Source organism: Dendropsophus ebraccatus, chromosome 11, assembly GCF_027789765.1.
Source record: "Dendropsophus ebraccatus isolate aDenEbr1 chromosome 11, aDenEbr1.pat, whole genome shotgun sequence".
Classification (NCBI taxonomy): Eukaryota; Metazoa; Chordata; class Amphibia; order Anura; family Hylidae; genus Dendropsophus; species Dendropsophus ebraccatus.
In genome coordinates, this window is record NC_091464.1 from 100,480,393 (window position 1) to 100,507,175 (window position 26,783).

At 48.6% G+C, this 26,783-nt stretch overlaps 1 protein-coding gene across 1 annotated transcript in view; it reads right to left on the reverse strand.

The window, feature by feature from the left end:
* PWP2 (PWP2 small subunit processome component) overlaps positions 1-26,783 on the reverse strand; it is a 63,524-nt gene that overhangs the window by 11,888 nt on the left and 24,853 nt on the right. The window contains exon 11 of the mRNA XM_069946039.1: positions 25,631-25,779. Within this exon, the coding sequence (XP_069802140.1) occupies positions 25,631-25,779 (149 nt within the window). The remainder of the gene's footprint in view (positions 1-25,630; positions 25,780-26,783) is intronic.

Consider the following 26,783-nt stretch of genomic DNA (forward strand, 5'->3'; position numbering starts at 1 on the left):
TATTACTGTAAGAAATACAAGTCAGTCCGAGAAACTGGGAAAACTGGGAAAGTCTCCAAGTGCAAAAACCATCAAGTGCTACAAAGAGACTGACTGACATGAGGAGCCCAGGAGAGGAAGAGCAAGGGTCACCTCTACTGCGGGGGAGAAGATCATCACAGTCACCGACCTCAGAGATCACAGGTAACAGCAGCTCAGAGACCAGGTCAGTGCCGGCACACAGAGATATAGCAGCAGAGACATCTCTACAACAACTGGTAAGAGGAGACTGTGCAGCAGCAGAGACATCTCTACAACAACTGGTAAGAGGAGACTGTGCAGCAGCAGAGACATCTCTACAACAACTGGTAAGAGGAGACTGTGCAGCAGCAGCAGAGACATCTCTACAACAACTGGTAAGAGGAGACTGTGCAGCAGCAGAGACATCTCTACAACAACTGGTAAGAGGAGACTGTGCAGCAGCAGAGACATCTCTACAACAACTGGTAAGAGGAGACTGCGCAGCAGCAGAGACATCTCTACAACAACTGGTAAGAGGAGACTGTGCAGCAGCAGAGACATCTCTACAACATCTGGTAAGAGGAGACTGTGCAACAGAGACATCTCTACAACAACTGGTAAGAGGAGACTGTGCAGCAGCAGCAGAGACATCTCTACAACAACTGGTAAGAGGAGACTGTGCAGCAGCAGCAGAGACATCTCTACAACAACTGGTAAGAGGAGACTGTGCAGCAGCAGCAGAGACATCTCTACAACAACTGGTAAGAGGAGACTGTGCAGCAGAGACATCTCTACAACAACTGGTAAGAGGAGACTGTGCAGCAGCAGCAGAGACATCTCTACAACAACTGGTAAGAGGAGACTGTGCAGCAGCAGAGACATCTCTACAACAACTGGTAAGAAGAGACTGTGCAGCAGCAGAGACATCTCTACAACAACTGGTGAGAGGAGACTGTGCAGCAGCAGCAGAGACATCTCTACAACAACTGGTAAGAGGAGACTGTGCAGCAGAGACATCTCTACAACAACTGGTAAGAGGAGACTGTGCAGCAGCAGAGACATCTCTACAACAACTGGTAAGAGGAGACTGTGCAGCAGCAGAGACATCTCTACAACAACTGGTAAGAGGAGACTGTGCAGCAGCAGAGACATCTCTACAACAACTGGTAAGAGGAGACTGTGCAGCAGCAGAGACATCTCTACAACAACTGGTAAGAGGAGACTGTGCAGCAGCAGCAGAGACATCTCTACAACAACTGGTAAGAGGAGACTGTGCAGCAGCAGCAGAGACATCTCTACAACAACTGGTAAGAGGAGACTGTGCAGCAGCAGCAGAGACATCTCTACAACAACTGGTAAGAGGAGACTGTGCAGCAGCAGAGACATCTCTACAACAACTGGTAAGAGGAGACTGTGCAGCAGCAGCAGAGACATCTCTACAACAACTGGTAAGAGGAGACTGTGCAGCAGCAGCAGAGACATCTCTACAACAACTGGTAAGAGGAGACTGTGCAGCAGCAGAGACATCTCTACAACAACTGGTAAGAGGAGACTGTGCAGCAGCAGCAGAGACATCTCTACAACAACTGGTAAGAGGAGACTGTGCAGCAGCAGAGACATCTCTACAACAACTGGTAAGAGGAGACTGTGCAGCAGCAGAGACATCTCTACAACAACTGGTAAGAGGAGACTGTGCAGCAGCAGAGACATCTCTACAACAACTGGTAAGAGGAGACTGTGCAGCAGCAGAGACATCTCTACAACAACTGGTAAGAGGAGACTGTGCAGCAGCAGCAGAGACATCTCTACAACAACTGGTAAGAGGAGACTGTGCAGCAGAGACATCTCTACAACAACTGGTAAGAGGAGACTGTGCAGCAGAGACATCTCTACAACAACTGGTAAGAGGAGACTGTGCAGCAGAGACATCTCTACAACTGGTAAGAGGAGACTGTGCAGCAGCAGCAGAGACATCTCTACAACAACTGGTAAGAGGAGACTGTGCAGCAGAGACATCTCTACAACAACTGGTAAGAGGAGACTGTGCAGCAGCAGAGACATCTCTACAGCAACTGGTAAGAGGAGACTGCGCAGCAGCAGAGACATCTCTACAACAACTGGTAAGAGGAGACTGTGCAGCAGCAGAGACATCTCTACAACAACTGGTAAGAGGAGACTGTGCAGCAGCAGCAGAGACATCTCTACAACAACTGGTAAGAGGAGACTGTGCAGCAGCAGAGACATCTCTACAACAACTGGTAAGAGGAGACTGCGCAGCAGCAGAGACATCTCTACAACAACTGGTAAGAGGAGACTGTGCAGCAGCAGCAGAGACATCTCTACAACAACTGGTAAGAGGAGACTGTGCAGCAGCAGCAGAGACATCTCTACAACAACTGGTAAGAGGAGACTGTGCAGCAGCAGAGACATCTCTACAACAACTGGTAAGAGGAGACTGTGCAGCAGCAGAGACATCTCTACAACAACTGGTAAGAGGAGACTGTGCAGCAGCAGAGACATCTCTACAACAACTGGTAAGAGGAGACTGTGCAGCAGCAGAGACATCTCTACAACAACTGGTAAGAGGAGACTGTGCAGCAGCAGAGACATCTCTACAACAACTGGTAAGAGGAGACTGTGCAGCAGCAGCAGAGACATCTCTACAACAACTGGTAAGAGGAGACTGTGCAGCAGAGACATCTCTACAACAACTGGTAAGAGGAGACTGTGCAGCAGAGACATCTCTACAACAACTGGTAAGAGGAGACTGTGCAGCAGCAGAGACATCTCTACAACAACTGGTAAGAGGAGACTGTGCAGCAGCAGAGACATCTCTACAACAACTGGTAAGAGGAGACTGTGCAGCAGCAGCAGAGACATCTCTACAACAACTGGTAAGAGGAGACTGTGCAGCAGCAGAGACATCTCTACAACAACTGGTAAGAGGAGACTGTGCAGCAGCAGAGACATCTCTACAACAACTGGTAAGAGGAGACTGTGCAGCAGCAGAGACATCTCTACAACAACTGGTAAGAGGAGACTGTGCAGCAGCAGAGACATCTCTACAACAACTGGTAAGAGGAGACTGTGCAGCAGCAGCAGAGACATCTCTACAACAACTGGTAAGAGGAGACTGTGCAGCAGAGACATCTCTACAACAACTGGTAAGAGGAGACTGTGCAGCAGAGACATCTCTACAACAACTGGTAAGAGGAGACTGTGCAGCAGCAGAGACATCTCTACAACAACTGGTAAGAGGAGACTGTGCAGCAGCAGAGACATCTCTACAACAACTGGTAAGAGGAGACTGTGCAGCAGCAGCAGAGACATCTCTACAACAACTGGTAAGAGGAGACTGTGCAGCAGCCTTCATGGTGTAATAGCTGCTAGGAAGCCGCTGCTGAGGACGGGCACCAAGCAGAAGAGACTTGTTTGGGTAGAGAACACCAGGAATGGACATGAGACCAGTGGAAATCTGCACTTTGGTCTGAGGAGTCAGAATCTGAGATCTTTGGTTCCAATCACCGGGTCTTTGTGCGACGCAGAAAAGGTGACTGGATGGAGTCTACATGGCTGGTGCCCACTGTGAAGCATGGAGGGGGAGGTGTGTGTGATGGGGTGTGTGTGTGTGTGTGTGGGGGGGGGGCTTTGCTGGTGACACTGTTGGGGATTTATTCAAAATTAGAGGCATACTGACACAGCATGGCTACCACAGCATCTTGCAGCGGCCGCTATTCCATGCGGTTTGCGTTTAGTTAGACGATTATTTTTCAACAGGACAATGGCCCCAAACTCACCTCCAGGCTGTGTAAGGGCCATGTGACCAAGGAGAGTGATGGGGGGGCTACATGACCAGGAAGCAGAGTGATGGGGGGCTACATGACCAAGAAGCAGAGTGATGGGGGGGCTACATGACCAAGAAGCAGAGTGATGGGGGGGCTACATGACCAAGAAGCAGAGTGATGGGGGGCTACATGACCAAGAAGCAGAGTGATGGGGGCTACATGACCCCTACAAGGCCCGGGCATTCTCCTGATGAGGTGGCTGTATGACCTCCCTACAAGGCCCGGGCATGCTCCTGATGAGGTGGCTGTATGACCTCCCTACAAGGCCCGGGCAGGCTCCTGATGAGGTGTATGACCTCCCTACAAGGCCCGGGCATGCTCCTGATGAGGTGTATGACCTCCCTACAAGGCCCGGGAATGCTCCTGATGAGGTGTCTGTATGACCTCCCTACAAGGCCCGGGCATGCTCCTGGTGAGGTGTCTGTATGACCTCCCTACAAGGCCCGGGCATGCTCCTGATGAGGTATATGACCTCCCTACAAGGCCTGGGCATGCTCCTGATGAGGTATATGACCTCCCTACAAGGCCCGGGCATGCTCCTGATGAGGTGTATGACCTTCCTACAAGGCCCGGGCATGCTCCTGATGAGGTGCCTGTATGACCTCCCTACAAGGCTCGGGCATGCTCCTGATGAGGTGTATGACCTCCCTACAAGGCCCGGGCATGCTCCTGATGAGGTGTCTGTATGACCTTCCTACAAGGCCCGGGCATGCTCCTGATGATATGTATGACCTCCCTACAAGGCCCGGGCATGCTCCTGATGAGGTGTCTGTATGACCTCCCTACAAGGCCCAGGTATGCTCTTGATGAGGTGTATGACCTCCGTACAAGGCCCGGGCATGCTCCTGATGATATGTATGACCTCCCTACAAGGCCCGGGCATGCTCCTGATGAGGTGTCTGTATGACCTCCCTACAAGGCCTGGGCATGCTCCTGATGAGGTGTCTGTATGACCTCCCTACAAGGCCCGGGCATGCTCCTGATGAGGTGGCTGTATGACCTCCCTACAAGGCCCGGGCATGCTCCTGATGAGGTGTCTGTATGACCTTCCTACAAGGCCCGGGCATGCTCCTGATGAGGTGTCTGTATGACCTCCCTACAAGGCCCAGGCATGCTCCTGATGAGGTGGCTGTATGACCTCCCTACAAGGCCCGGGCATGCTCCTGATGAGGTATATGACCTCCCTACAAGGCCCGGGCAGGCTCCTGATGAGGTGTATGACCTCCCTACAAGGCCTGGGCATGCTCCTGATGAGGTGTATGACCTCCCTACAAGGCCTGGGCATGCTCCTGATGAGGTATATGACCTCCCTACAAGGCCCGGGCATGCTCCTGATGAGGTATATGACCTCCCTACAAGGCCCGGGCAGGCTCCTGATGAGGTGTATGACCTCCCTACAAGGCCTGGGCATGCTCCTGATGAGGTGTATGACCTCCCTACAAGGCCTGGGCATGCTCCTGATGAGGTGTATGACCTCCCTACAAGGCCCAGGCATGCTCCTGATGAGGTGGCTGTATGACCTTCCTACAAGGCCCGGGCATGCTCCTGATGAGGTGTATGACCTCCCTACAAGGCCCGGGCATGCTCCTGATGAGGTGTCTGTATGACCTCCCTACAAGGCCCGGGCATGCTCCTGATGAGGTATATGACCTCCCTACAAGGCCCGGGCATGCTCCTGATGAGGTGTATGACCTCCCTACAAGGCCCGGGCATGCTCCTGATGAGGTGTCTGTATGACCTCCCTACAAGGCCCGGGCATGCTCCTGATGAGGTGTCTGTATGACCTCTCTACAAGGCCCGGGCATGCTCCTGATGAGGTATATGACCTCCCTACAAGGCTCGGGCATGCTCCTGATGAGGTGTCTGTATGATCTCCCTACAAGGCCTGGGCATGCCCCTGATGAGGTGTATGACCTCCCTACAAGGCCCGGGCATGCTCCTGATGAGGTAGCTGTATGACCTCTCTACAAGGCCTGGGCATGCTCCTGATGAGGTGTCTGTATAACCTCCCTACAAGGCCCGGGCATGCTCCTGATGAGGTGTCTGTATGACCTCCCTACAAGGCCCGGGCATGCTCCTGATGAGGTGTCTGTATGACCTCCCTACAAGGCCCGGACATGCTCCTGATGAGGTGTCTGTATGACCTCCCTACAAGGCCCGGGCATGCTCCTGATGAGGTGTATGACTTCCCTACAAGGCCCGGGCATGCTCCTGATGAGGTGTATGACCTCCCTACAAGGCCCGGGCATGCTCCTGATGAGGTGTCTGTATGACCTCCCTACAAGGCCCGGGCATGCTCCTGATGAGGTGTCTGTATGACCTCCCTACAAGGCCCGGACATGCTCCTGATGAGGTGTCTGTATGACCTCCCTACAAGGCCCGGGCATGCTCCTGATGAGGTGTATGACTTCCCTACAAGGCCCGGGCATGCTCCTGATGAGGTGTATGACCTCCCTACAAGGCCCGGGCATGCTCCTTATGATGTGTCTGTATGACCTCCCTACAAGGCCCAGGCATGCTCCTGATGAGGTGTCTGTATGACCTCCCTACAAGGCCCGGGCATGCTCCTGATGAGGTGTATGACCTCCCTACAAGGCCCGGGCATGCTCCTGATGAGGTGTATGACCTCCCTACAAGGCCCGGGCATGCTCCTGATGAGGTGTCTGTATGACCTCCCTACAAGGCCCGGGCATGCTCCTGATGAGGTGTATGACCTCCCTACAAGGCCCGGGCATGCTCCTGATGAGGTGTATGACCTCCCTACAAGGCCCGGGCATGCTCCTGATGAGGTGTCTGTATGACCTCCCTACAAGGCCCGGGCATGCTCCTGATGAGGTGGCTGTATGACCTCCCTACAAGGCCCGGGCATGCTCCTGATGAGGTGGCTGTATGACCTCCCTACAAGGCCCGGGCATGCTCCTGATGAGGTGTCTGTATGACCTCCCTACAAGGCCCGGGCATGCTCCTGATGAGGTGTATGACCTCCCTACAAGGCCCGGGCATGCTCCTGATGAGGCGGCTGTATGACCTCCCTACAAGGCCCGGGCATGCTCCTGATGAGGTGGCTGTATGACCTCCCTACAAGGCCCGGGCATGCTCCTGATGAGGTGTATGACCTCCCTACAAGGCCCGGGCATGCTCCTGATGAGGTGGCCGATTGTCTCCTGAGGGATCTCCTCCCAGACCTGGACTAAAGCAGCCGCCAACTCCTGGACAGTCTGTGCTGCAATGTGACGTTGGTGGATGGAGGAGACATGATGTCCCCGATGTGCTCAATGGGATTCAGGGGAACGGGCGGCCAGTCCATAGCTTCACTGCCTCCATCTTGTAGGAACTGCTGACACACTCTGGCCACATGAGGTCTAGCAGTGTCCTGCATTAGGAGGAACCCCAACCGCTCCAGCATATGGTCTCACAAGGTCTCTGAGGGTCTCGCTACCTAATGGCAGTCAGGCCACCTCTGGCAAGGGCTGTCCGGCCCCTAAAGAGATACCACCCCCCCCCCACACACACACACCATTACTGACCCACTGCCAGACCGCTCATGCTGAAGGACGTTGCAGGCAGCACATTGCGCTCTGCGGCGTCTCCAGACTCACATGTCACATGTCCTCAGTGTGATCCTGCTCTCATCTGTGAGGAGCACAGGGGGCGCCAGAGGGAAATCTGCCAATCCTGGTGATCTCTGGTAAATGCCAAGCATCCTGGTAAGCCCCTGGGGTGCCTAATGTAAGGGGCTCATGGGGTTGCCTCGGCTCCCTCCTAGTTAGGGTTAGATGAGCAGTCAGGTTTAGTTAATAAAGAGGTGTTATAAGTAGCAGATAGGGGTTAGTCCTAACTCCCTCCCCTTATAGTCATAATAGTATAATCCTATTAGTTATGTGGTAGTAGTTTGTCGCTAGGCAGATTAACAGGTCGGTGATTGGCGGAGAAGAAACAGATCACGTGATGACGGCGCTTCAAATAGAAGTCAAGGCGGGAAGATTCTGTCAGTCGACGTGAGCAAGCAAGAAGAACGAGTTCCCCTGCCCTCCCTCCCTAACATCCTGCCACCATGTTTGTTTAGAGAATCGATTTTTGGGGGATGTCACCCTATCGGGTGGACTGATTTGTTCTGAATCTTATAAGTTATTTATTATTTATACTATTTATGAGAAATAAAAAAAAGTTAAAGAGTACAAGAAAAAATGAGTTTTATAAAAGAGTAATCTTAAATACCGTATTTTCTTGCGTATAAGACGACCCCTGACTTTTAAGCAGATTGTCAGGGATTCGCCTTCTACGCCAGAAAATGTTAACCCCTGCCTGACCGCAGCCTTGCTGTGATCAGGTAGGGGTTAACTGCAGCTAAACCAATGAAAACAACCAACAGTTAACTCACCCGGGCCCGTTCCCGGCCTCTGTGAATCTTCTCCTCCGCTCATGTTGCCGGCACAGCCAGTGTGACGTGTACGTATGTACGTCACACTGGCTGCGTCGGCAACATGAGCGGAGGAGAAGACGTGCAGAGGCCGGGAACGGGCCCAGGTGAGTTAACTGTTTTTTTTTTTTAAATGTTCGCCCCATACGGTGGGGATGCAGGACATTTTTGAGCCCCCCCACCTTATGGGGCAACCATACCCAGCGTATAAGATGACCCCCGACTTCTGACAAGATTTTTCGGGGTTAAAAAGTAGTCTTAGGGGGCGTGTCTGGCCGCTTAGTGAAGGAGCTCCACTCACCGCTGCCTGCCACTTCAGCTTCACCAGCTTCAAACGCCCGCTACTCTCCATTCAGCCTAGGGAGACACTTGTGGGACACTCTGGACACCCCTGGATCCTCTCCTCGCCCTCCCTAGACCCCCACACCCAGCACGGTCCGACGGTGTATACCGCCACCTCAGGAGCGCCCATCATCTTGGTGACAGTAAGTCGGCTGTACCATCTCCCCCCGCGGCTGCATAGGCCTGACCCGGATCATCTCCGTACGCCAGAGGGGGGTAATTACCGTCTGGGTCCGCCTGCTTAACGGTCTCCCCATCCTCCGGTCTCATACCAGCCGCAGCATACTCACCTGGGAAGCGCTGGAAAGCGGGGATCCGCCATCTTGCGCCCGGAGGCGCCTCCCTGCTGTCGCCACATGGCCAGGACAAGGGACTCTTCTGTACCGCAGATAGCCTTGAGTACTCCGCTCTCCGTCTCATTAGCAGCAGAGCACTGACTGGCTTGGTAGCGTGCAGCCAATCAGGGTTCAGTGCTCCGCATCCCCACACGCTTCAGAGTGGGGGTCCCCCGAGGCTGCAGTAATTTATCAGGGGTCGTCGGGCTCAGTGCCGGTCACCAGTTACATGGGCCGGCACTGCACTACAGCAGGTGAATGCGGGGTCTGGCGTCAATCATCACGCCGCAGAACCCCCCCCCCCCACACACACACACACACACCTTGTCAGCGATGCCGACCGAGTCCCGGGAGGGGATGCGGCGGGCGGCATTACTTCATTCATAGCTACCAGACACCCGGCTGCCCGCCGCATCCCCTCCCCCAAGGGACTCAGGGTCGGCATCGGTGGGAAGTAATGTTTATCGGCTGCTGATCCCCCCCGGCCCCCCTCCCTGTGTCCCTGTCAGAGATCGCTCACCCCCGGAGCGTGCTGCTGGCCCCGATCTCTGCACTGGTCTGAAGCACCTGTACTCAGCTGACAGGCGCTGTGTATGGAGCAAGACAGAAATCTCTCCTGCCTCAGTCACACAGCGCCTGTCAGCTACTGAGTACAGGGGCTTCAGACCAGTGCAGAGATCGGGGCCAGCAGCACGCTCCGGGGGTGGGGGTGAGTGATCTCTGACAGGGACACAGGGAGGGGGGCCAGGGGGGGGGGGGATCAGCAGCCGATAAACATTACTTCCCCACCGATGCCGACCCTGAGTCCCTGGGGGGAGGGGATGCGGCGGGCAGCCGGGTGTCTGGTAGCTATGAATGAAGTAATGCCGCCCGCCGCATCCCCTCCCGGGACTCAGTCGGCATCGCTGACAAGGTGGGGGGGGGGGGGGGGTTCTGCGGAGTGATGATTGACGCCAGACCCCGCATTCACCTGCTGTAGTGCAGTGCCGGCCCATGTAACTGGTGACCGGCACTGAGCCCGACGACCCCTGATAAATTACTGCAGCCTCGGGGGACCCCCACTCTGAAGCGTGTGGGGATGCAGAGCACTGAACCCTGATTGGCTGCACGCCACCAAGCCAGTCAGTGCTCTGCTGCTAATGAGACGGAGCGCGACGCCGGCTGGGTGACGTCACCGAACCGGAAGGAGAAGAGGATCCGAGCCACAAGATCACGTGACCGGACCGGAGATCTCCTTGGGGGGCCAATAAACAACAGGTAAGTATATTAGGAAAGGGTTAACCCTTTCCTTTGCTAAATTATTGATTTTCCCTGGAATACCCCTTTAAGTATTATATTTAGAGCCATTAGGGCGCCGTGTTTATTAAATTTACGCTAGTTTGGCGACTGAGTTTTTGCTCTGATGAGATCGCTATTTGTATTCTGGTCTACTATTTTCTAAGTCACATGAGTAGTGCCCTTTTGCTGGGCTAGTCCAGACCTTTACCCACCCCCCCCATCCCATAGGGGTGCTTTTGTGGGATCTCTGGACCCCTCCTTACTTTTGAGTTGGAGGATTCTAGTGGACCCCCGTAAGTTATACATACACAACGGTTGTTAACTTACCCCATTTTGGATTACCCAGGGCGACCCCCTCAGGGCTTTTCAGGTCACCCTGGTATAGTTGCCTATAAGCTTAGTTATTATATATTGCGACTACTTTAGAGGTAAAAATAGTACATATTTTACGTTCACCTCATTCATTGCCTGTTTTAATTTAGTGTATATTTTTGTCTCTGTGTCTGTACCCCCCCAGAGTGATTTTCCCTTCCTTGCCCGGCGTCTGAACTTTCGATACCTGGTGGGCACCCTACATTTGTGCGATTTCATCTGTGACATAGTGATATTTGTGCTGCCTGGTGATGACCCGGTTACTCTCCCTAAATATACATGGACTTAACACTCATGCTAAACCAAGACTGGCCCTGACGGATTTTAAGGCTGCTAAAGCCGATCTTCCTACAGGAGACACATTTCGACTCCTCCGGTAACTTTAATTTTGCTAAAAACAACTACCCTAAGCTCATACTCAGCATTCTGCAGTAAGAAACGTGCAGGAGTAGCGATATTGCTTTCTAAACACTGCCCTATGCGGGTTACGGCCACAGAATTAGATCCCGGAGGCCGATACTTGATTCTCCAAGGGACCTATAGAGGCTCCCCTATCACCTTATGTAATGTTTATGTACCCAACGCCCATCAAATTAGGTTTTTAAATAGACTCTTGCTTAAGCTTTCACAGCTTCCCCCCACTACACTCATCCTTGGTGGAGATTTCAATATGATCTTCTCAGACAGGTTAGATCGCTTCTCCCCAGCACAGCCCCGTACTCCGCCTTCTTCCACAGCATTATCTGCAGAATTTCGTAAACTAATTTGCAAACATTCCCTATACGATCTGTGGAGAATTAATGGCCCAAGAGACAAATCGTACTCCTTCAACTCGTCCCCACATGGTACCTTTAGAAGGATTGACTATTTCTTTGGGAATATCATGGGGCTCCGACGTATGGCGGATGCTTCCATGGGCCTTATTACATGGTCCGATCACGCCCCCATCATCTTGGATTTAAAAGATGACGTCACACATGTAAAAACGTGCCACTGGCGCATGAACGACTCTCTCTTAAAGACCCCCCACCTCAAAGAATCCCTAACCTCTTCCCTGACAGCTTTTTTCTCTGAGAGTCTGGGCTCTGTGGAGGCCCCGGTGGTTCTGTGGGAGGCCCATAAGGCTGTAATGAGAGGCCACTGTATCTCCCTAAGCTGGAAGTTGAAAAAGGACAGAAATCATTTGATGGAGCAATTGACTGCTCAGCTGCGGAAATGCGAAGCAGCTCTGATGGTGATGGCAAAGCCCTCTCTCTCACTACTGCGGAAGGTTATTGGCCTCCGAGCAAAGTGAAGAGCACGGCCCTGCATAAAGTTGAAAAACTACTTTTGTACGAAAGAGGCAACAAAGCCCACACATTACTAGCTAAACAACTGCGTGACCGTACTGAGCAGCAAACTCCCCATGAACTTCGTGATAGAGATGGTACCATGATTCATGACCCGACGGTCATAGATGAAAAATACTTAACCCGCTTGTATAATTTACCCACGACACTACCAGGGGACCCTACCAGTTACCTACGCTACCATCGGAAGCTTTAGCTGAACTAAATGCCGAAATCTCGGGAGAGGAGCTGGGAGAAATACTGAAGGCTTTGCCAACAGGCAAATCCCTGGGGCCTGATGGGTTCACCTATCTCTATTATCGCACTTCGCCCCTCTTAACCCCTCATCTACTTGCCTTGTTTAATACACTCATGTACGGTGCCCCACTGCCTACATCATTGACTCATGCCTATATCTCCTTAATCCCCAAACTGGGTAAAGATCCGGCGGACTGTGGGAGTTATCGCCCTATTAAATGCTGACCTCAAAATATACACCAAAATCCTGGCCTCCCGCCTGTGGGCATGGCTCCCTCAGCTTATTGACAAAGACCAGGTTGGATTCGTCCATGCCGACAGGGGGGCGACAACACTAGGAGGGCTGCAGATCTGATAGACGCTGTGAACAAGTAACATGGGTCAGCGTTATTACTAAGCCTTGACACAGAGAAGGCCTTCGATCGCTTGGGCTGGCCGTTTATGATGAGTCTTGGAGACATTTGGCCTTCAAGGAGCCTTTCTCCGGGAGGGCGTAGGTCTTTATTCTTCCCTTACAGCCTCTATCAAATTCCCATCTGCCATGTCGGACGTGATTAGCATTAATAATGGCACCCGCCAGGGGTGCCCTTTGTCACCGCTGATATTTGTACTCTGTATTGAACCCCTGGCGGTGGCCATACGTCATCATGCTGACATCCACGGGATACACATACGGGGGAAGGAATATAAATGATCTTTGTTGGCCGATGATGTCCTACTCACCTTAAAGGAGAAGTCCAGCCAAAATTAATTTTTGATATGTTGTTACTTATGAAAAGTTATACAAATTTCTAATGTACATTAATTATGGGAAATGCACATATACTGCTATTTCCCTTAATTTAGTAGATCAGGAAGTGTTAGAAATATCTCTGAAGAAGTGACGTCACGACCCAGGGTGTAATTCCTATGGAGTGTCCAGCAGGGGGCGCTCTCTATATAGAAGTCTATGTGACTTTATTGTTTCTATGGGTTTCTATGTAATGTAATGTAATGTAGTGTACAGTGCTTTATTGAATGAATACATCTATGGAATACTTTGGGGAGCAAGTGTCCTTGCTCCCCAAAGTATTGCATAAATGTATTCATTCAATACATTCAATACACAGTAAGCCCGCCGATCCGCCGCATTTCCGCCAAATTTCCGCCGCATTCCCGCCGATCCGCCACACGCTGATACGCCGCATTCCCGCCGATCCGGACCATATACATTGAACTACAGCTCCCATCATCTGCTTATAGTATGAACAGGTGATGGGAGCTGTAGTTGGGTAAGGGATATGACATGCCGCCGGGCGCAGGGGGGAGCCGCTCAGTACACAGGAGCGCTCCCACCTCCTCCTCCTCCTCCTCCTTCCGTGATAACTTCCGCCTATACCAATGCCGAGTCCCTGCCTGGCCGCCGCTCTCCGCTCTCCCCCCCATACATACCGGCTCCCGATGCATCCTGGTGTCCGCGCTGATGCCGGGAGCCGGTATATGTGAGCGGAGAGCGGCGGCCAGGCAGGGACTCAGCATTGCTATAGGCGGAAGTTATCCCGGAAGGAGGAGGAGGAGGGGGGAGCGCTCCTGTGTACTGAGCGGCTCCCCCCTGCGCCCGGCGGCATGTGATATCCATTACCCAGCTACAGCTCCCATCACCTGTTCATACTATAAGCAGATGATGGGAGCTGTAGTTCAATGTATATGGTCCGGATCGGCGGGAATGCGGCGGATCAGCCTGTGGCGGATCGGCGGAAATGCGGCGGATCGGCGGGCTTACTGTGTATTGAATGAATACATTTATGCAATACTTTGGGGAGCAAGGACACTTGCTCCCCAAAGTATTCCATAGATCTATTCATTCAATAAAGCACACTGTACATAACATTACATTACATAGAAACCCATAGAAACAATAAAGTCCCATAGACTTCTATATAGAGAGCGCCCCCTGCTGGACACTCCATAGGAATTACACCCTGGGTCGTGACGTCACTTCTTCAGAGATATTTCTAACACTTCCTGATCTACTAAATTAAGGGAAATAGCAGTATATGTGCATTTCCCATAATTAATGTACATTAGAAATTTGTATAACTTTTCATAAGTAACAACATATCAAAAATTAATTTTGGCCGGACTTCTCCTTTAACCCAACCACACATATCCCTCCCCAACCTTCATACACTGCTAGATTCCTTTGGACGTCTCTCTGGCTATAAGATAAATGCATCCAAAACAGAAGCATTAGCTATAAGCATACCTGACCCCCTGTTAACCACGCTCCGAGCAAACTTTAGATATAACTGGAAGGGTAGCACACTTAAGTTTCTTGGAGTACAGATCACAAACTCGTATTCCTTCTTGTATGCACATAATTTCCCTAAACTGTTTGCTGAGATTCCAACTTTGTTAGAAAAGTGGAACACACTTCCTATATCTATGCTGGGACGGAGAGCGGCGGTTAAAATGACCATTTTACCCAAAATTCTCTATTATTTCGAAACCCTTCTGATATCTGTCCCCATGAGTGCACTGAAAGGGCTTCAATCATCCATCCTGCACTTTGTATGGGCCTATAGGCAACATAGAAGAGCCAAGGATATTCTGCAAGCTCCTAGGAGGCTGGGTGGTTTGGCCTTTCCCTGATCTAACCTGCTATTATTGGGCAGCCCACTTACGTTATATTCCCGCTTGGTCTTCGCCCTTGGCCTATACGAAGTGGATGATGCTTGAAAAGCTATGGATAGCCCCAGTCCACCCCAATTCCCTCTTATGGGACATCCCCCGATACACCTTTACAGGGTCCAATGTTAGGCCCTATAAACCATACTAGGCAAATACCACAGTCTCCATCCCGACTGCATTTGAGAGATTGTGTAAAGCTGGGGTGTTTACCAAAGGGCTCATCTCTGATATATATTGTATCTTGAAGAGTCCCCCCCCTGACGTAGACACCAGATATCCGTATATGTCTAATTGGGAGGCACTCTTTGGGAGGTTACTGCCTCAGTCGGTCTGGGGTGTGATATGGGATAGGGCAGCTAAGACATCTATATGCACCACTTATAAAGAAAATCTATATAAAATGATGCTCTTCTGGTATCACACCCCAGACTTTCTGCACACCATGAACCCTTCTTTATCTAACGTGTGCTGGAGATGTGGGAGTGGAGTGAATACTCTTCAGCATATCTATTGGACGTGCCCTCTGATAGTGTTGTACTGGGAAATGCTGAGAGATGTGATAAAGGACGTCACAACCTTGGAGATACGTTAAATAGAAAACAGGATCTAAGGGTATCTTCTGTGAAGCTGGGGCGCAACATCATGAAATTCCTACTTCATGTTCTCACTGCGGCTAGATGCTTGGTAGCTCGATTTTGGAAGAGAGTAGTGGTACCCACCAAAAATGATCTTTTTACGCGGATATTAGATGTTAGGAACATGGAACAACTCACAGCCATGATCAACAACAGACTGGAACACCTTAAAAAAGTCTGGGACATATGGGATGTGTATTGGGCAGAGCAGGAATCAGGTAATACTAGGGTTTCTCACCGGGTACAACCGTGATTCACTCTAGGCCCTTCCCAATCCCCCCCCCCCTCAACCCTTCCCTTGTGTTTCTCGTCCTGTCCTATTCCCCCCTAACGGTTCTTATAACGGCTGTATCTAAGGATTTTCTCTTTTTGCTCTAATCTTTATTAGATATTTTGGGATATAATGCCAACTTTGCAACCCTTGTTTTGTTTTATTCGACTCAGTTGTATTGTTATGTAGATATTGATTTTCTATGGTATCTTTTATTCCGGAAAATGTAAAATTTCAATTAAAATACAATAAAAAAAAAAAGTAGTCTTATATGCCGGGAAATACGGTAAACACCGTGGCCAACATTCCACAAGTTTAACTCAGTTGTCATGTGTCATTATTTATAAGGGGTGGAGGAAGGGGGTAGGTTTAAGTAAATAGGAGTCAGAAGGGTTATGCTGAGTGCATTCCCATGCAGGGTGTTGGGCTGTGAGCACAACCCCCATCTGTGGACGTCGAACGTTCAAACCATCCTCATGGAGTCGGTTTCTAAAAGTTTGTGCAGACACATTTGTGGCTGCTGGAGGACATTGCGCAGGGCTCTGGCAGTGCTCCTCCTGGTCCTCCTTACAGAGGCAGAGGTAGCGGTCCTGCTGCTGGGGTGTTGTCCTCCTACGGCCTCCTCCACATCTCCTGGTGTACTGTCTCCTGATAGCGCTTCCAGCCTCTGGGCACTACGGCCTCCTCCACATCTCCTGGTAGCCTCCAGCCTCTGGACACTACGGCCTCCTCCACATCTCCTGGTAGCCTCCAGCCTCTGGACACTACGGCCTCCTCCACATCTCCTGGTAGCCTCCAGCCTCTGGACACTACGGCCTACTCCATGTCTCCTGGTAGTGTCTCCAGCCTCTGGACACTACAGCCTCCTCCACCTCTCCTGGTAGCCTCCAGCCTTTGGACACTACGGCCTCCTCCATGTCTCCTGGTGTACTGGCCTGTCTCCTGGTAGTGTCTCCAGCCTCTGGACACTATGGCCTCCTCCACGTCCCCTGGTGTACCGGCCTGTCTCCTGGTAGTGTCTCCAGCCTCTGGACACTACGGCCTCCTCCACATCTTCTGGTAGCCTCCAGCCTCTGGACACTACGGCCTACTCCATGTCTCCTGGTAGCCTCCAGCCTCTGGAAACTACGGCCTCCCCTATGTCTCCTGGTGTACTGGCCTGTCTCCTGGTAGTGTCTTCAGCCTCTGGACACTACGGCCTCCTCCACGTCTCCTGGTGTACTGGCCTGTCTCCTGGTAGTGTCTCCAGCCTCTGGACACTATGGCCTCCTCCACATCTCCTGGTGTACTGGCCTGTCTCCTGGTAGCCTCCAGCCTCTGGACACTATGGCCTCCCCCATGTCTCCTGGTGTACTGGCCTGTCTCCTGGTAGTGTCTCCGGCCTCTGGACACTACGGCCTCCTCCACGTCCCCTGGTGTACTGGCCTGTCTCCTGGTAGCCTCCAGCCTCTGGACACTACGGCCTCCTCCACCTCTCCTGGTAGCCTCCAGCCTCTGGACACTACGGCCTCTTCCACCTCTCCTGGTGTACTGGCCTGTCTCCTGGTAGCCTCCAGCCTCTGGACACTACGGCCTCCTCAACCTCTCCTGGTAGCTTCCAGCCTCTGGACACTACGGCCTCCTCCACCTCTCCTGGTAGCCTCCAGCTTCTGGACACTACGGCCTACTCCATGTCTCCTGGTGTACTGGCCTGTCTCCTGGTAGCCTGCAGCCTCTGGACACTACAGCCTCTTCCACGTCTCCTGGTGTACTGGCCTGTCTCCTGGTAGCCTCCAGCCTCTGGACACTACGGCCTCTTCCACCTCTCCTGGTGTACTGGCCTGTCTCCTGGAAGCCTCCAGCCTCTGGACACTACGGCCTCCTCCACCTCTCCTGGTAGCCTCCAGCCTCTGGACACTACGGCCTCCTCCACCTCTCCTGGTGTACTGGCCTGTCTCCTGGTAGCCTCCAGACACTACGGCGGCCTCCACCTCTCCTGGTGTACCAACCTGTCTCCTGGTAGCCTCCAGCCTCTGGACACTACGGCCTCCTCCACCTCTCCTGGTGTCGAACCTGTCTCCTGGTAGCCTCCAGCCTCTGGATACTACCCTGACAGACACAGCAAACCTTTTTGCCACAGCTCACATTGATGTGCCATCCTGGATGAGCTGCACTACCTGAGCCACCTGTGTGGGTTGTAGAGTCCGTCTCAGTGTGAAAGCTCCAGCATTCAAAAGTGACCAAAACGTCAGCCAGAAAGCCTAGGTAGTGAGAGGTGGTGTGTGCTCCCCACCTGCAGGACCCTCTGTTACTGAGGGGGTCTCACTGACTGCAGGTGACAGTGTGAAGGTATATAATAATATAAATATATATCAAAAACCATTGCTATTCCTTAACTTCAGTCTTAGTCCAATATATATTTAGCATATGGAATCTGCGTGTGAAGGTTTTCTGTTTCTGCCATGCTGCTGGACAACAGACCCTCTTGTCAATCAAGCTATTCCATCCTGGATGTAATGAGAGGAGCCTTGGCCCTAAATGGAAGTACCAGACCATTGCTGGGAAGTTATAATTATGCAAAGAACTGTGCCCTGTCTCTGGACTGTAGCCAATGAGAAGTTCACATGTGTATTCTTGTCCATTTTGAGCCCACCCTAAACTGTATAAGACCCCACTGTATTTACAATAAAGTGGTGCACCCTGCTGAGAGAGGAGCGATACCAACGCACGTGTTTGGTGTTATTTTCTCACTGCCGGCCTCAGCGTTATAATTTGGACAGGGATGGTCATTCGAAGAAGGGCGATAAAAGCCAAGTCACCCTTTCAGTGGCATTTCCAACGTGGGGCTCGAGGTCTTCACGGGACAATTGATCGCGAGGACCGACAACTTGCTACATACTGGATGACCCCAGGACCCGCCTAAATTAGGAGGCTGATCACCTCCACTAAAACACGGTAAGTCTACTGATTTTTTATAAATCTGTGGCTTATGCGTGTATTAGACGGTCCTTGGGAAACTGGGTGTGGCTATGTCGATCCTTTAGATCAGGACTGAACGGCCAGTTTTATTGTCCCTGTTGTACTGACCCAAGAACCCTTATTGTGTATATGTATATATATATGTGCATACACAGCCGTACCGACTGACCATACCCTGGGTTGGTGGAAGTGGTTTCCCTTAGGAACTGTGTGACTGAGGACTCTTTTTAGAGGACTCTTGGTTAGAGGAATAGTTTACAGTTATCGGTTGTTCATTTTTACTGTGTCAGTGACATTTTATATGTCCAGGAACTGTGAGGGACCTCTGGGGATTATTAAGTCGTGCTCCACACTGCGGGGGACGTGGGACCCTTGTTGTGTATAAATTGGACCCTACATTGTGGAGGACGCGGGATCTCTACAGGTAATCTCTACAGGTAACCGCCTCCTGTTGAGACCGATAGATTAGCTACGGTAATAACACGAGGAGTAGGCTGACGCAGGGAGACTGGGCGCGGTGTGACGCGGAAGTAGGATTTTCACTCAGTTGCTCAGTTTTTGGGGGTTACTGAACTCCAAAGGGAAGATTATGACTGTATTGAATACTCTGTCTGAGGAAGGTTGTGATTTTTCTTTTTTGCTGTTTTTTGTATTTTTACGGGGGTCAGCGAGCATCCTGGACAGTGTGTGTGACCTTTTGGTCTCACACGCAGGATATTTTTGTACACAGGATAGCATTCGGTGTAATCCGATATTCACCTTGTGAAACAATTTGGGATTAGCCCTGATTGAATCACGGGGGAAGAAACAAGCTGACACCTGGACGGCGATGTAGGGGAACCAGTCATAGTCCCCTGCGGGGAACAGAAACCAACAAACATAATGAAAGGCTTACGATTTTTGTTTAAGCCAAAAGTGTGTCTTGAGGGATACAGGACTCCAGTGGAGTTGGTGGTTTGTAGAGATAAAAAGCTGATGGATTTGTGTGGGATATATGTAATTGGAATATTGTAATGGAAAAGTTTTGTTTATTTGAGATAAAAATAAAAGTGAGGTAAATTAATGGGAAAAACCAGAGTTGTATTGTGGGGACAATTTTGTTGTAGGGCCCTTAGAGCAAGTAAGTTATCTGTGAAGGGATTTTTAGGGTTAAAGAGAGACTGTTTAGAGGATCTGTGTTTTTGGTTCCATTTTTAGATCCTGTGACCTGTGTATTGGCTTCTGGCTAGGGAGTTATTTTTGAAGCTGCCTCTGTAATTGATAGGGCAAGGAAGAATACACAGAGAATTTCTCCATAACAGACTGACAGGTGATAGAAGACCGAAGCAGCATTACACTTATTAATGAAAAGATCAGGAAAATGTATAAATTAGGTGAATCTGAATATTTGAGTAGGAATGCATTCAATGATGTAATGAAACAGGGAGTTATCAGGCCTGGTATAGGTATTGGCTAGAAGTAGCCCAGTACATAAAGGATAGTGATTTATTGGCAAATGACCCGGAGTAAAAAGTAGTTATTCTGTTGTTAGCAGCAATATAGAAGAATATGCTAATTAATACATTGTAATTATAATTTGACCCTGAGAGAAGAGAATGATTAGTTATTAGTTGTTAGTATAACAAATGTATGGTTTAGGGTTATATTTTTCTTCCCCTAAAATTTCCTGTGGAAAAGGTTGAAAGTTATTAATAAGTATTGGAGTCATTCCTCAGATGTCAGGAAGAATTTGTATGTACAATGTTTCTCTATTGTATCTATTACTTTTCCACATAATATAGCATTATTAGATTATTTCCGGAATCACTCCCAATGGCTAAGTTTTATAATATGTGATTCTAATGTTATTCTCTCTCGTTACAGAGTCTCTATGTAACAGAATATGTGCATCCTTGTATATAATGGTGGATTGTAAATAGTGGCTTTGTGTTAGCATGCACTGTTTTATACTATGTTGTTAATATGTTGTACTAATATAACAGAATGCATTTGATTAAACAATGTATTGTATCTACCAAGTCTTGTTGCATGATATTTTAATTCCCATTTAGTGTGAGCATAAAAGCATGGGCTTAGGAGGTGATTGATGGGAACAGGACGGCCTGGAATGTCCTGAGACAGATACATACATTTGTGTCCATGTTTTCTCTTTTATGTCTATTTTGTCTTTAGAAGAATTTTTTTGGAAAGGCCTATATATATTTGTGTTCACCATGGAAGGATCAGAATATTGAGGAACAACCAATACACCGAGACTTGTTGGATCCATTAAACATCTATTTTTGGGACTTTCCTATGAAAATACTAAAAAGTTGCAATGCGCATTTTTAGATGGTGGAGTAAATGTAAAAGTTATCTATGACGAATGAGTGACGTGTTGTAGCAGCTGCTCAGTAAGGGGAATGTATGGTACCATATGTGTGTGTGATGTGACAAAACGATTGTAATAAACCATGTGACTAGGGAAAAAGTGTCTTCGTTATAATGTTTACTTAAGGAAACATAGGGGAAAAAAATATATATATATATATTAAGTGCACAATGTTTTATCCTGTGTCTTATCAGACATTATAGTAAAAATATTGACATTTATCCGAATATACATAAAGATACATTTCAGAGGTACATGATGATTTAGATACAAGGGGGTAATTTTAATCGTGGTTATAATGATGTCATAATCAGAATTTTGTTTTTATTTCTACAGGACTCTTTATGGTGGGATTTCAAAAGAATTTACATATAATGACACAGATGCAGTGTATATACCTACAGGCGTATAATTATTGGATAGGTGTATGGATAAGTGCATGTATATATACACACAGCTGTATGGTCATTGGGAATATCTGATTATTGTTAGTGGGTCCTTGTTAGTATACTTCCCATCACTGATGTCTCAGATTACAGTAAGACAGCTGCCAAGTTCAGCGAATGTTTCACATAGATCAATCTGGGTTTAAACACCACTCACTGATACCAATTTGTGGGTAATAATGTTAAAAACAATATAATGTGGGAATATTAATAAAAATGACATTTTATGTTGTGACATTGTTTAGGTAAATAAAAGACTTAGTATATACATTGGAATAACACATGAGCACAAACATTAACAAAACAAGGTCTATAATAAGCATATTGTTCTATTATATAGAGAATAGTGTTTTTAGTCAAAAACATTCAAATGATGTTTTTAAAGTAATTGTGGTAATGCTTCTTCATTGAATATGTTTACAATAGCTTGGATCTTTCATATTATTTCCGTAACATATTCATTGAATGAAACATTCTATCTTAAGGATGTTGAGAACATCTATAGGTATACGGTTTCCAGTACATATCTAGACTTGGGTAAAGACAATTTAAATTACTTGTAACTTTTGAAAGGCCATATCTTATTGATTATGTTATTGATTATCTTATTGATTATCTTATTGATTAGGTTATTGATTATCTTATTGATTAGGTTATTGATTATCTTATTGATTAGGTTATTGAACATTTTAGTAAATGAGGTTTTTGATATGGAAGTATTTAAGACAAATAGAATTCTATGTTATGGTACACTGTGATTATCATAGGATAGCAAGGATTACCAAGTTTTTGGTATAGGACAGGGAAGGAAAGAAGATCTTCAATCAAGACACCAAAGCTTACAATTCTTTACAAAGATTCTTGATATCTGATATTTACAAACTCCAGCAGATGACCAGAAGCAAGAGAAAGAGACTGGCCTGTAACTTTATCCAAGTGAAGCACTTGATGGGAGAACATGAATCATGGGCAGTTTTTGCTATTGTTTTGTTTAGTCAACAGACATGCTGAGATCTCTAGTACTACATCCAGCACTATCGCTATATTATCATTGAACTTTCTTCAGGCCATCTATCCTGGGACTATGCCATCTTCATGAGCGACATTTTCTGTAACCTTATCAAGCTAACTACAGATGCCATGACCTGAGACCAAGTATGCGGCCTATGAGAGAAGTTGTGTATGATTCTTTACAGTCTGCAACAAGTTTACAATGGACTTTAAAAATACTTTGTTCATTTAATTGAATCTCCTCAAGTGGTCACGATGAGAGAGGAAAGCCTATATCTATATAAGCTGACTAAGAAAGGACTACGCTACGCTATGAGATGTCTGCTTCAGGTACTGATGTTATAGAATTAAAGACGACCCTTGCAGAGGTTTCCTATGAGAAGTCAGATGAAATGTGAAAGCTGCTGTTCATCAAGGGGGGTTTCAAGGATTTTTAACCCTTGGTTTGCTCTTACAGAGGCCTAGCAGATGTTACCTCACAGTTTCAACTCCAGAGAGACTACACAAAGAAACAAAGAATGCTTTCCATACAAATAAAGTGAAGTGGATGGCTGCATGAGGAATAATCTATGGACATTAGCTTGTTGTTTACTTTTTTATTATTTGAATGAACTTTTAAGAACTTTAGCAATCAAATATTTAATTAATAATGAGGGAGATCTATAATTTTGCTATACCAAGAAGAATGAAGTCATCTGAACTACTAAATTTATCATGGCTCACAATGAAGACAAGAAGGTGCATTTTTAGATTAGGTTTAGCTAGTATTCTATTGTTTTATGAAACCAATCACAGTTTATCATAACACAAATATTATAAATCACAGTATGCTTATATCTATAGTCCTTATAGACAGGTTATTATGGACATTGCCATGTGTATCCATGAGAGGAGATGAAGAAAGAAGATTCAGTAATGGTTTGCTTCTAAGGTTATTGTTCATTGAAAAATCTTAATGCTTTGAAGGATCGATACAATGTATCTCACCCTCATGAGGGGGAATGTTAAATATGATGGGTTGATTTTACAATGAACAATTGGATTGTATGAGTGCACTTTATATAAACTACTGATACCATTGTAGTACAGCACTATTCATAATTTCATATGCACTATTCATGGTTTTATATCATATGGAGGGTAGTGTTGCTAGTTATAAATACGAACATAGTATATAGTACGATATCTATACATATATAACTGTAAACAGGTTATGCAGACATATAGAGGTATATTTGTCATGGTCACATATGTGTAGACGCATACACATAATTATAATAAACACACCCAAACATGACATTCACAGACAGTGTATTTTGTGTAATTGAACTCTTTTTAATTTTTCTATAAGTCTTTTGATTTGTTTTTAAGCCCAGTTATGACCGCACCGGTTTCTGTCAATAGCAACAGACAGATTTAGGAGAGGTAGATGAGGGGGTTTGTGTAATAATGATATAAGATTTTGGGTAAAAGATAATTTTAATGTGATGACTCTAGATATTGGGGAGTTGTAACATTAAAGTAAATGGGAAATGATTATGATTCCGATGATATTCCCTCTCTTTAGACGACCATATATTATCAAGGTTGTAATAGCATAAAATAGGATTCAGGGATAATTTAGTGGGAGTCTCCTGGTCCTGGGAAGTCCAAGTACAAAGGGGGGTGACCCATTAGGGGCCGCTCGTCTCAAAATTGGTGAAACCTCCTTTACCCTACCCGCCTGGGACCAGACGGACTCAAAGGCCCCAAGGGATATTAGGGAAAGTTTATGAATTGCAATTGTTTTTAGGGGGGACTGTGAAGGTATATAATAAAATATATAAAAAATTGTAATTCCTTGACTCAGTCTTAGTCCAATATATATTTAGCATATGGAATCTGCGTGTGAAGGTTTTCTGTTTCTGCCATGCTGCTGGACAACAGACCCTCTTGTCAATCAAGCTATTCCATCCTGGATGTATTGAGAGGAGCCTTGGCCCTAAATAGAAGTACCAGACCATTGCTGGGAAGTTATAATTATGCAAAGAACTGTGCCCTGTCTCTGGACTGCAGCCAATGAGAAGTTCACATGTGTATTCTTGTCCATTTTGAGCCCACCCTGAACTGTATAAGACCCCTCTGTATTTACAATAAAGTGGTGCACCCTGCTGAGAGAGGAGTGATACCAACGCACGTGTTTGGTGTTATTTTCTCACTGCCGGCCTCAGCGTTATAATTTGGACAGGGATGGTCATTCGAAGAAGGGTGATACAAGCCAAGTCACCCTTTCAACAGAGTGTCAGTCAATGCGGCCGGTGAGAGTGTCAGTCAGTGCGGACGGTGAGTGTCAGTCAGTGCAGCCTCCTGAGTGGACAGTCTGATGTCACAGAAGTCTCAGTTACTTGGAGTTATATTGTGTTGTTTAAAGGACAACTCCCACAAAAAATTTTTTTTTGCTCATTTAACACACATTACAAAGTTATATAACTTTGTAATGTGGTTAAATACCCGGTCTGGCCCCCTTCCCCCACTTTCGGACCCCCGACCCCCCACCCCGGAAGTTAAAGAATGTATACATTACCTATTACGATCGTCACGGTCCTCTTCTCCAGGGTGGCATCTGGTGACGACGACGTCAGAGCCGGGGGGCAGTCCGGGTCTTCTTCCTCTTCGGCGTCTTCATGCAAAGTGAATGGGGATGAAAAGGCTGCTGGTGCACATGCGCACCAGCAGCCTTTTCATTGGCTGGAGCGCATCACATGGCTTCCAGCTTGCTCAGCCCTGATTGGCTGAGCTTGCTGGAAGCCATGTGATGCGCTCCAGCCAATGAAAAGGCTGCCGGTGCGCAAGTGCACTGGCAGCCTTTTCCATCCCCTGGACCCAGAAGTCGGAGACATCGCTGGACGGCGGCGACGGAGAGGCGGACGGCGGGCGAATCGAGTGGCGATCGTCACCGGAGAGATGGTGAGTATGGTGTCTGTGTGTGTCTGTGTTTTTTTTTTTTTTTTTGGGGGTCCCGCGGGAGTTGTCCTTTAAGTGTTCCCTTTATATTTTTTAGCAATGTATATACACCCACATATCCATACCAGTATACATATATACACTCACCTCAACAAGCTGTAGGCTCTGACGGTGCCATCCAGAGAGGCGCTGAGCACCACCTGCCCGTTGTTGGTGACGGTGACCGCTGTGACGCTACTTGTGTGGTCGGTAAACGTCACAAAGCAGAAGCCGCTACTTGTATCCCAGATCTTCACCTGCGGAGAGACGGGGTCACATGACTCCAAAGAGACCTCCGACCTTGATCACATGACCCCACAGAGGGACCTCCTACCTTACCCACATGACCCCACAGAGGGACCTCCTACCTTACCCACATGACCCCACAGAGGGACCTCCTACCTTACCCACATGACCCCACAGAGGGACCTCCTACCTTACCCACATGACCCCACAGAGGGACCTCCTACCTTACCCACATGACCCCACAGAGGGACCTCCTACCTTACCCACATGACCCCACAGAGGGACCTCCTACCTTACCCACATGACCCCACAGAGGGACCTCCTACCTTACCCACATGACCCCACAGAGGGACCTCCTACCTTACCCACATGACCCCACAGAGGGACCTCCTACCTTACCCACATGACCCCACAGAGGGACCTCCTACCTTACCCACATGACCCCACAGAGGGACCTCCTACCTTACCCACATGACCCCACAGAGGGACCTCCTACCTTACCCACATGACCCCACAGAGGGACCTCCTACCTTACCCACATGACCCCACAGAGGGACCTCCTACCTTACCCACATGACCCCACAGAGGGACCTCCTACCTTACCCACATGACCCCACAGAGGGACCTCCTACCTTACCCACATGACCCCACAGAGGGACCTCCTACCTTACCCACATGACCCCACAGAGGGACCTCCTACCTTACCCACATGACCCCACAGAGGGACCTCCTACCTTACCCACATGACCCCACAGAGGGACCTCCTACCTTACCCACATGACCCCACAGAGGGACCTCCTACCTTACCCACATGACCCCACAGAGGGACCTCCTACCTTACCCACATGACCCCACAGAGGGACCTCCTACCTTACCCACATGACCCCACAGAGGGACCTCCTACCTTACCCACATGACCCCACAGAGGGACCTCCTACCTTACCCACATGACCCCACAGAGGGACCTCCTACCTTACCCACATGACCCCACAGAGGGACCTCCTACCTTACCCAC